General features: G+C 43.2%; 1 protein-coding gene across 1 annotated transcript in view; it reads right to left on the bottom strand.

Moving 5' to 3' along the window:
* adamts17 (ADAM metallopeptidase with thrombospondin type 1 motif, 17) overlaps nt 1–12578 on the bottom strand; it is a 73603-nt gene that overhangs the window by 58343 nt on the left and 2682 nt on the right. Inside the window, exon 3 of the mRNA XM_028402769.1 lies at nt 5269–5440. Within this exon, the coding sequence (XP_028258570.1) occupies nt 5269–5440 (172 nt within the window). The remainder of the gene's footprint in view (nt 1–5268; nt 5441–12578) is intronic.

The following is a 12578-nucleotide window of genomic DNA, read 5'->3' as shown; positions in this document are numbered from 1 at the left end:
GGTAGCTCGGGTGATGTTATGCAACTTTGAGGGTGCAGCTCAGTTCTCAAGGTCAAGCTGCTCTGGCTAATGACTGTGTGCAGGGGAAACGTGGAGAATGTCTGGAAGCACTTTTAATTGTCAGAGGGCTAAGAGAATTATAACAGCAGACAGACTAGGTACGGTGCCATCACTGTCTCTGCAGCTGAGCAGTTTGTCGGTGTCTCTCCCAAAGAGTTTGACAGTGATAAGTCATTTCTCCACTTAGCTATGCAGCGCTTTTGCTGGATTAGGCAGCTTCTCACTCACAGTTATCTAGAGCATCAACCAAAAACAAGCAATATTAGGTATCAGCTCCAATGTTAACTAAATAGCTAGCCTGATAGGGGCAGAAAACAAGTCAGATTGTTGCATCCCTACTCCTTTACTAATGTAAAATCTGCAAGGCAGGACAGTTCCATGGCAGCCAACAAAATGGTGAAAGCTTGTAGAGAAAGCAGAATTTTTAACCCACTGATACCTAAAATGATACTATACTATACTCAACAGGTGATTGGATGCAAAACCTGTCAATCATTGACTATCATAAACTTGGCAACTTTAACCCATCAGGTTAGTACAAAGATACAAGGAGGAAAACACAATTTGGGGATCTTGGTGCACACCAGCAATTAACTGCGGTAGCTGCAATGTGGGGACTTAATGGAGGAAAGAAGGTTTACATACTACATATAAAACTAATGCACAAGGTTATTTCTTTAGACAAGTTCCTATGCTGACCATCACAGTCATGCACGGGGGTGGGGGGGGGTTAAGTCAGGGGTTTGTACATGTACCTAAGCATGTAACATGTACCATGAGAGCCAAAGTGCTCCATCCAGCTGGCATACATTTGACCAGACACATTGATCTTGCTATTTGTCACCTGTTACACTAAGACCACTACAGTCCTAAATCCATCTGGTTAGAATGCCCCTGGGGAGGGCACAGGATGCGCTCTCAGCAGGCCTGGCAAGGCTTTGATATCAAACTGGATGAGCTGGACTATGTGAGTGGAAAAATGGAGATCTAGGCATCCCTGCTTAGGCTGCTGCCCCATAACCCAACCCTGAATAAGTGGAAGAAATGGCTGGATGAGTAGATGGTTGGATGACAGATTCATTTAAAGTAAATGAAAACATCCTATGAAAATATTAGCCTTATTAAAATGAGCATAAGGAAAGATGAACCATTAGTGATTAGGATTATGTTGTAATCACTGGAAAGTGGTCTCAGGCCTAACTAAATACTCACAAAGGTCAGTGATAACAGGGACACTGAGAAGAAGTGAGGATGTTGTGTACTCAAAAGGCAAAACAACTGCAGAAGAAAAAAAGACAAATGATGTCTCATGAAAGACATACCATAATAGGGCCAGCGAGGAAAAAGGACTGGATGTGACAGGTGAATAAATAGGCTAATGCTAGGTACAGGAAATGACAGTAGTTTCACCCCAACTGTTACACACTGCAGCAGAAAATAAAAGATAGCTTGTGGCTCTGGTTGTAGAGAGTAGGACCACATTACTCCTACACACTACACTCCTCAAGCAAAAACCCAACAGTAATGGAGGCGCTATACTGTCAGGACACCCAGGTAATGATGTCGATCATCCACCTTGTGTTTCTGGAAGAATTCATAATCTTGGCACGGTGCAGCGAGAGTTAGGAAAATATGCACACTATTAATATAAAAGAGCAGAGACGGGGTGGGGGTGGGGGGTGTCTGTGTTTGATAGCGTTAATAGTGAGACGACTCAGCAGGTTCCAACAAGAACCGTACAGTAAGGAGATACACATTAAATAGGAAAACATCTGCATTCCGCACAGCCTTTCTTACAGCACACTGGAGCTGAATGAACATCAAAGCCCGGCAGATAGCAGTAAATGCTGCTCTGAAACCTATGATTTATTAGTGCTGCTTCCCTGGGATGTTCAACTGGCCCACTTCAGCTGGGAGGGCGGAGAGGCAGACAGTAGTTCATTCACACAGCTAGCAGCAAGCACATCACTGCTGAGGGATTTGGAAAGATGTTTCAGGGTTTTTGAGGTGAGGGTAAGGAACATTCCCCAGATTCTGAAAAATCACACCAATCCCATCCACTGTAATCTGACCCATATGTATAAAGACACCTCTGCCAAAGTAAGAATTATCTGCATAGTTTAGTATCCATTTAGGTTTTGAAACTCATGATTAAAGCTGGCAACACATATAACACACAAAGCAAAGACATGGCAGCTGATCATAGGTTCAATAAGAACAATTTACAGTCCAGTGTAAAAATGAAGCTCAATATAAACACATTACACATATCACACAGGACGCACATATATGGAGGTATAAGTTACACAAGTACACTGCTCAAAAAAATAAACACTTAAACAACACAATAACTCCAAGTCAGTCACTCTTCTGTCATCAACACTGATTGTGAATCAGTTTCAGCTGCTGTTGTGCAAATGGAACAGACAACAGGTGGAAATGAGAGGCAGTTATCAAGACAGCCCTATAAAGGAGAGGTTCTGCAGGTGCTGACCACAGACCATTTCTCTGCTCTCATCCTTTCTGCCTGATGTTTGATCACTTTTGCATTTTGTCAGTGCTCTCACCCCTAGAGGTAGCATGAGGCGGTGTCTACAACCCACACAAGCTGCTCAGGTAGTGCAGCTCATCCAGGATGGCACATCAATGAGAGCTTTGCTGTGTCTGTCAGCACAGGGTCCAGAGCATGGAGGAGAAAGCAGGAGACAGCCCAGTACACCAGGAGACCTGGAGGGGGCCGTAGGAGGGCAACAACCCAGCAGCAGGACCGCTACCTCCTCCTTTGTGCAAGGAGGAGCAGGAGGAACACTGCCAGAGCCCTGCAACATGACCTGCAGCAGGCAACTGATATGCATGTTTCTGCTCAGACTGTCAGAAACAGACTCCATGAGGGTGGTATGAGGGCCCTGGGTTCCCTCTGATGCATGACAGTAGGCCTCATGTGGCTGAAGTGTGTCAGCGGTTTCTGCATGATGAAGGCATTGATGCTATGGACTGGCCTCAATTCAACCGAGCACATCTGGGACAGCATGTCTCGTTCCATCCACCAACGCCACGATGCACCACAGACTGTCCAGGCCACCATGAAATAATCATTTTGATTTACATTGATCATTTTTATGATCAACGTATTACACTATGTAATGAATGAAAATTTTCAACTGGAATATTTTATTCATCGCCATCTAGGATGTGTTATTTTAGTGTTTCCTTTATTTTTGGAGCAGTGTAATTACTCACACTGACAGTTTATCCTAAACATACAGTCACCACTTTATTAGTTCCACCTGTTCAGCTGCTCGTTAATCTAAGCAGCCAATCAGGTGTCAGCAGCTGGTTCATTTCTGCATGTAGACATGGTGAAGACGACCTGCTGAAGTTCAGAGTGAGCATCAGAATGTGGAAGAAAGGTGATCTCAGTGACTCTGAACGTGGCATGGTTGTTGGTCTGAGTGTTTCAGGGATTTTCACACACAACCATCTCTAGTGTTTACAGAGAACGCTCTGAACCAGAGAAAATATGCAGCGAGCAGCAGTTCTCTGCTGATGTCAGAGGTCAGAGGAGAATGGTCAGACTGGTTGGAGCTGATAGAAAGACAACAGGAACTCAAATAAGCACCGCTTCCAACCGAGGTCTGCAGAAGAGCATCTCTGAACGCACAACAGCCTTGAAGCAGATGGACTACAGCAGCAGAAGAACACAGCTGGAGTCACTGCTGTCAGCTAAGAACAGCAAACTGAGGCTACAACTCACACAGACCCACCAACACTGGACAACAGAAGATTGTAAAAACTCTGCCTGCTCTGATGAGTCTCCATTTGTGCTGACACATTCAGACGGTCAGTCAGAGTTTGGTGTAAACAACATAAAGCATGGATCCATCCTGCCTTGTATCAGTGGTTCAGGCTGCTGCTGCTGCTGTAATGGTGTGGGGGAGGTTTTCTTGTCACACTTTGGACTCCTTACCCTGGATTTACACCGTACACGAAAGCGTAGCGTTTTATGGACATAACACACGCGTCTTTCTCATAACATCAATTTACACAAGGAGCATTTCAGAAGCTTAGCGCTGTGTAGCACTGCCTCCACACTCTTGTGAGATTCACAAAGTCATGTAGTAATCTGCCTGTTTACCTGATGGTTAATGTCCGCTCTACATATTACAGAGCAGTTACTGAAACCTCAGTTTACTCCATCAACACATGTACAGAGAGAGCAGCTCCTCACCTTTTCCTTTCTGATGTGGTCCTTATAAAAAGCATGTTATATCTTCTACTTTTCAAAATGAATCTCTCCTCGTACATGACTGTCACTGTGTATCTCTGTCGGTAGCGGTGTAGTGACAGTACAGTCTCACAGCATTTTATTTTTAAAAAAATCCACCGGAAACTCTTCTGTTCTGGTGCCTGACTTCCTGTCAGTTGTCAGTTCCTGTAGTTGGTGCAAATAGACGCATCTTGGGTGCAACACATCTCCAAAATAGAACTGCCGCGGATCACTCACGTAGCAGCGTGTAGCTACGCTTCTGGGGCGCTTTTGAAACGCGCTGCTACACGGCTGGTGTAAATACTCTCATTGAATATAATGGAAGCGCTTAACAGCGGCTGTCGCTACGCTGCAGTTACGCTACGCTTTGGCGTGAGGTGTAAATCCGGGGTTAGTACCAACTGAGTCTGGTTTAAAGACCACAGCCTACCTGAGTATTGGTGCTGACCATGTCCATCCCTTTATGAGCACAGTGTACCATCTTCTGATGGATACTTCCAGCAGGAGAACACACCATGTCACAAAGCTCACATCATCTCTAACATGACAATGAGTTCACTGCACTCAGATGTCCTCCACAGTCAGCAGATCTCAGCCCAATAGAGAACCTTTGAGACGTGCTGGAATTGATAAATCTGCAGCAACTAATGTACGATATATGTCAATATGGAGCAAAATCTCTGAGGAATGTTTTTCAGAAATTTACCAGAACTAACTTTACTGGATGTCATACTCCAAGTACCAACACTACACTGAACAAGAATTGTGTGGGATTGAGGCTAATGTAAATCTGACAGGCTGGCAAAAAAAAAAGAAAAAATATCGGCACGCATGAAATCTAAATGCATACTTCTCATACTGTTTACAACATTGACACAAACTGAGCCATCAGTGTGACCCCAAATCCTCTGCCATCCAGTGAAGCTTGCTGTGTCACTCACCTTGTATAGTGCCACAGAAGTTGGACTGATCAGCATCAGGACCAGACCCGGTGTTGGCCGAGCGTCGCTGCCGCACCAGTCGGTGCTTGAGTCCCGAGAAGGACTGTGATGGGTCATGTTCGCCTACCGGCTGTATGAACAGGCTGTCCTCCCCAATCTGGACCAGTCCAGTCTGTGAAGAGAAACATGTGTCCAAGGTGAATTACTATATTTGACTGTGGACTGTATGGTACTTAATATAGTTGACCTTAATGGCAAAATGATTACATTTTTTACATTTCTGCTCTGTAACTATAACCATATTTTTCTTACAGCTGTGAAAGTAAACTGCAGTTGTGTTGTGCAACATGGCACGTGCGCAGTGCACAGACAGAAGCACAACGTCCTCACAGTAAATATTAGTGTTGAAGTAGTCGTTTCTTTTTCCTTTTGTCTGCATAACACAAGATATTTGGCTGTTTTCATATCATCAACTTCATTGATGTTACTTCAGCGCCAAGGAATGAATGGACAGCAAGGTTTTTTGTTGTGTGCATAAAGACATACTCCAGAGAACACATGCTTTGGATTCATGGCACGCCCATGAAAATCACCTCTGGGCTGTTCGTGTATAATCATCCAGGCAAACGCACTATCCCAAAGTCATGAAAATACAAACAACACGATGATAGACGGCCGTATAAAAAAGTATTCATGAAAGTCATTTTTTGTGGTCTTACAATCAATGAACTGAAAACACAAATCTGAGACAGAAGTGGCTCAGGCGCAAGCTTTGCAGGAGATTCACAAAAATCCTGGAGAGGCTGCGCTACCAGCAGGTGGCTAATAAGGGACACCAAATGGATGGACAGCTTTGTTAAAGGCTCGTAATTATGCTAGCACGTGTACACAACACCCCGCTATATCAGTGAGCACATTTCCTTTGGCAAACCTGTGTGTTGTGTCAAACTGAGGAAGATTATAACAGCCAACAAAAATAGCAGAGGTTTTCAAGAATGTGTGTACACACAATGCAGGACAGGACAGAGTGGAGGGCTCTTCAGCAACAAAACAAATCCTCATTCAAAAACAGCAAGGGTCCCACAAAAACTTCAAATACTATGTGAATAACTTTACTGCCTGGCCCTGCTTTGTTTCCCACATTTTTTTTGTTTAGCTTTGCTGCAACTGTCCGTTAAAGACAACAAACGGCCATGACTGTGTGTTTGGGTCACAGGGGCTTCTTAACACACATCACTGTGCCTGTAACTCTGATCCTCCTCTACCCGGTGACTGGCAGCAGGACTGGTTCCCCCTTAAGTAGACGGGTCCTGCTCAAGGTTTCTTCCTCTTAAAGGGAGTTTTTCATTGCCACAGTGCTCTTAGGAATTGAATTGATGTCAAAAACTGTCCTAAACTTCTTTGACTAAAGTCAGCCAGGAAAACCACCAGTCTGTAACTCAGTTGATCTAACTTTTGATGTTGAATTGCACCTTTTTATTCACATCAGTGTCGTGTGCTAAACTGTGTGGGAATGTGGAAAAGCGGCATGAAAACAAAGAAAACAGAGAATTACTTTGGGGTTCTCATGCTAAATAGGTAACAAAATGTAACCCACATAACAATGTAGCCTATAAAATATGTTCCAAATATTTCATTAAATAATACTAACACATGAAAAAAGTATAAAAGACAGGTATATATAACATAGAGACTTATTAATTGTACACTAAAGTGTACGGAAAGTAAGATGTGACTTTTATTTTGAAATCTCACTGTTGTGCTTCCTCCTTCGCTGCCGTATTATGCATGTTTTTCGGTCAATAAGTGCTTAGAGAAAAGAGTGAAAAAATATTATGACCAGTTAGAAGTCATCAAGGGCAGGTAGGGTCCACCTCATGTGTTCCGCCTTCATGCAGGAAGTTAACCCCTTGGATTTATGACCGTGATACGCGTGTGAGAGACAATGAACTTTTTGAAATTGACAATATAATCCAACAACTGCAGATGAAAAACAGTTTGAGTAGTTGCATCATAGTCACAGTCGCGAGTTGGTCCAGTGTGGAAGCCAAAGCTAAGTGCTAGTAGCTATCGCCATTAGTCTGAAATCAAAGACACTTGAGAAGCAACAGGTAAAGCATGGTTCATAACCGATGTAGATCAGTCAATGTTGAACTAGTATGCATTATTGTATGTTGTAGATACACTCCGCAGCTGCACAGGGTTTGCGCCATATTGTGCCTTCGAGCGCTTTTGCTACAGTGTGCTGCAGCTTATTCAGAGAGATCGTTGAGCATTATAACATTCACTTGCTTTACCCGAACTGTGGGGTCTTAACACATGCCCTGAACCATGATACGTGTACTGAACAGTTCAGATTTCTTTCCTGAACCGCCCCATGCCATTACTAATCTGTTGTAATGACAAACAGAATGCATTGAGTGGGTTTCTATTCAGAGCCATGGGGCTAAACAAGGCAGTTTCCCTTTAAGACATAGTATCCAACTATAAATCTTCAATATTGGTTTTAACATCCCCACCTCCCTATCTTAAAATATTCCCCAATGCAAACATCTTTAACCTTTTCTAATTTAAATTGAAATACAAAAGCTTCTGTTACATGCAGACAGTAACAGCAAGTCTAAAACCTTCACAGATCAAAAGAGTAAATAATCACAACAACAATGCTGTCAGCACACAGCAACAACAGCTTACAGACACAGAGGTCATCTGTGGCTTGTTACTGCTCCCTCCCTATATATCTGATTGGGGAAATCCACGCAGGCTGCAGGAGGTTGTGTGTTTTTAACAAGCTGGTGTTTGATAAATAAAGGCCGGAATGGATTTCAACATGTGTCTATAATTGTGTAATCCATCAAGAGGGTCTGGTCTGTCTGATACAACTACAAGAGGTCACATGGATCATCCCACTGCAGAGCCTGGGTCCATGCCCGGAGCTTTCAAAGTAAATCAGAAGGAAGGGTGCTCGGGAAGTCAGGACTATCAGGACAGGATGCTTTTTCGCACTCACGGTTCAACCACCCCAGCACTCCAATTAATAATATCAACAGTAATCAGCATCAGTCAGAACAGATGATGACGCTTCACCATCCAGGTCTTTCCACAAGTTTAAACTCTTGAAAATGAGAACTACATGCCCCCATTTAAAATCTAGAGCATGAATTCAATCAGTAGGTCCTCCAAATACAAGTCCTGATTTCTGCACTGTAAAGGCAAACAGGCTAATAACATAACAGGCGTAACAGGTGTCAGTACAGAGACTAGAAATCAGTGCATCCCTATAAGACAATTTCTGACTGGGCTGAGGCTGTGTAAAGGGGTCCTTTGCAGCCCTCATTGGGCTTCATATTATAAAGATGGAAATGTCTTTTTCATCTCTTGTAGTTTTCAGATTCTCTATCAGATCTGCTCCAAAACTACCCTGATGATCACACATGGATAACAACACTGGCACAGAGAACTGGCACAACCTAGGTCTTGCACCCATTAGTGAGACCACACAATTGAAGGGCACATGGGTCCAACCTTGTATTTTTGAACCTTTGAACCTTTCGTGGGCATCACGGACAAAGTCAAAACTGGACACAAAAAGTAAAAATCTGGTTAGATCAAGATTTAGGTTATGCAAAACACAAATTGAAAGAGGAACAGGCTTTGTCTAAAACAAAGTACTAAAACAAGCTGCTCCCACATGCCTCAATTGCTCTGCAGTGCAGCTCCAACAGTGCTGAAGATTGAACTTCGCTGCACCCTACTGCTATAGGAGCTCGGCCAGTGTGAGACAATGGTGGGAAAAGCACATGATGGCAACAGGGGCCCTGCGAAGAAAAAAAAATGGCTGACAATTGGAACCACTTCAAATGTAAAGGAGCGAAGAAAGTAGTAATGTTGTCAGGGTAGAAGCCAAACTTGTCTGTTTGGCTTGGACTGCTTCTACATGCATCTGATAGTGAGGGGCCATTACTGAGCGGATCCATGCCATGTAGCCTTTTTTGCAACATTTAACATTATGTAAACAACACAATGCACAGGCAGCAGTCGTAGAGCTGCCACTATAAACAGGCCTGCTCTAACCAAAACAGCATGGTATGCCATAAAACAGAGCAACAGCTCAGTCTATTCCAGGGTCTGTGCAGGCATCCTTGTCCCAGCTGAGCCCTGCGGCTCACAAAAAAAACTGCTGGCCAACGCAGCATGGACCGGATTAAAGCATATCCCCATATGATAGGTGCTAGAGACATATCACATCCATGCAGAGTCAGCGGTGATTGCAGGGATCTGAGGCTAACATCGCATATATCATCATAATCAATACTGTCCTTTCCCATACTCTCTGTATATTATCAAGTTTTGCTGCTATTTATTTTTGTGATGAAATCATGATGTTCTCCTCCGATGCTGGGATAACCCACTTTCTCAACACAGATAAATAAACTTCCATTGCAGCTTATGTTTAAATCTGGTATTAGGCCAAACCTCAATTGCTGCAGCAGGGGTTGGGGTTATCTGGTTCCACTGGAGAGGTTTAATAAACATGGACTAAAGATACTATTTATAGAAGTGTACAGTGGAGAAGGTTGGACACCAACCATGCTGTGTACCACAGTATTAAACTAATAAAGATGTACTCACTGATGTGTTTGTGATCTTCACGGCAACAAGTGCAAACAGGTCTTACAGCAACGACCTGTTGATCACCTGGTTAGTACTTACTTTGTTTATAAAACCTACAGTATCGTAACTGTGTTGAATAAGTCAAAATCTCTTTCCTCATTCTCACAGCTGAGGTAATTTAGCTGATTTCCTGCTAGAATTCCAGTAATTGATGCTAAAGACAAAAGAGCTGGTGGTGGACTTCAGGAAGCACCAGACACTCCCAAACCCAGTCAGCATCAAAGGTACCAACGTGGACATTGTGGACAGCTACAAATACCTGGGTGTCCACATTGACCGCAAGCTGGACTGGTCAACAAACGCAGAGGCAACATACAAGAAGGTCGCCTGTATCTCCTAAGGAGACTCAGGTCCTTTAACGTCTGCCAGACCATGCTGCAGATGTTTTACCACTCGGTGGTCTTCAGTGTCATCTTCTATGCTGTAGTGTGCACACTTGTTGTCTTAATTGGTCAGTTCAGATAATGTCAGAAGATCTTTCCTTAATTGAAGTCCTCTGTTATATACACATTGTGGAGAAAACCATGTGGACACCCAGGCAGTGTACGTGTTTGCTGGTCTCCATTGTCTGGCAGCTTGTCTAGCCCACCAAGTCTGATGGAGGGTGATAAAGAAAAACCAAACTGGGAGAATCATTTCTGTTAAATTTATCTAAATATCTTGAGTTACTTATATGTAACCAATACTTATATTACTTATATGTAAACAAACTGGAGAATTTAACAATTGGTAGCAAAAAGAATTTATATATATCATTAGTCAGCGAGGACTGAAGTCCCCTACTGAGTCTATTTTCTCATGCATAGAACTGCTTTGTGGTGTTGTGTTGTTGAAGGAAGGCTATTGTGTCAACAGGTAGGTGTGCACAAACACAACCATGGCTAAACCTTTGTTAACATGGACATGCTATGCATGGTTTGAAAGTTTAGATTCTCCACAACCACTTAGATTCTAAATTGATGAGAGCAATTTTGTCATATGCATGTTGTTGCTTAGTCATATACATGTTTACTGGTTTTTATGTCCATTATATGATTTACTAGGTCAAGTTTAAGTGTCCCCTGCCGCTACCACCACCTGTGCATGTCTGCTGTAGTCAGCTCTGTGGGCTCAGGTTTTGTGGTAAGAGTAGATTTTTTTTGCTGTTATTATGTTTTTTCAATGTTTCTTTTGCAGTGAGTGGTGATAAAAGGTGGCAGAATGTCACTGTGCCGTTGTAAGGCCTGCCCTTCAGTTTTGACAACTAGGTCCCAAGTGTTAAAGTATTATCAGGTTAAATACAGGTATTATTTTTTTTTTTTAGATACTGTATTAATCCCAGAGGGGTGAAGTGTCTTGCCCAACACACAACAGTGACTAGGGAGGATTGGGATTGAACCACCAACCTTCTGGTTACTGGACAACCCTGCTATACCACTGCGCCACTGTTGCCCCCAAATGGGAACAATAATCGCTTTCCGTGTGCGTATGAGCATGTCCATGTACATTTGGAGCATGGAATGCCCTTTTAATTCACTTGAATCGGTTTCATGTGACCAAATCCAGACATCAATCAGAGGGCTGTACATTTAGGTGCCACCTGTGTTCTTGTAAGCATCTTGCCTCTGAAGGAGATTACTGGGCTCACATTAATGCTCACTTAAAGAAACACAAAGTTGTAACATGTATGTTTGCAACTTTCAATTAATTTCATAAATGCAGAAAACGCTCATTCGTCCTTACTCATTGAGGGAATTTAAACCAGAAGTAGTGACATCATTAGTCATCCACAAACATTTCAGATGACCTAGCTGAGGGATATTTTGAGCATCCAGGTGGCATTGTTGAGGCAGCAGCTTTGTTAATTTTGCAGCAGCTATGTTGCTTTGTTGGAGCATTTCACTCATGTGCCAAGCACGTCAATCAGTGTTTTTTTAGAAGAGGCTCCAACAGGCACCATATTTACACTTTCCACAAGTGGGACTGAAAACAAGAGCTATGGAGTATGTACATATAAACTGTGCATATAAAATCTAGTTTGTCCAAGCAAGAAAGAACTTCACCCACCCAGAACCAAGACTCAGTGCCAGGCATCAGTCTCACCCAAACACAAGCAGCTGATTTAACAACTCTAATAAAACTGACACAGTCAAATGAACAGTGCGGGAATGTGTGTGTGTGTGTGGAGGCAGCCTGGCTGACAGACTTGCAGGGTTAAGCAAAGCGGGTGTGACTGGATAGTGTTACATATGGTCTGATCCATGTGGGGTTAAGTGTCATACACAAGCAAGGCATCATTTATACTGAGGTGTATACAATCAGGCTTCTGCACTGTACACTGTATCACAAGAAAACAAAAAATGCACCATCCTTAACAAGCAGCAGGTATCTGGGGGGAAAGGGCAAAAACCAACAAGGAGGTCAGAATCCTGGTTTGGCTGGCAGCCAGATGGAGCTTTACTCCACTGTGAGTTGCCATGACACACAAGCGTGCGTGTGCGTGTGCGTGTGTGTGTGTGTGTGTGTGTGTGTGTGTGTGTGTGTGTGTGTGTGGCTGCCAGCGTTCTCCTGACTGCTTCAAAGAGCAGCTGGCTTGGAAGTGCACTTTTGAGTGGCTAGTAAAATATACAGGAACAAAAGCTTACACACAGAGCTGC

The sequence above is a fragment of the Parambassis ranga genome, chromosome 3, assembly GCF_900634625.1.
Source record: "Parambassis ranga chromosome 3, fParRan2.1, whole genome shotgun sequence".
NCBI lineage: Eukaryota > Metazoa > Chordata > Actinopteri > Ambassidae > Parambassis > Parambassis ranga.
The sequence above is the reverse complement of the archived record's forward strand: the minus strand, read 5'-3'. Positions and strand labels throughout refer to the sequence as shown.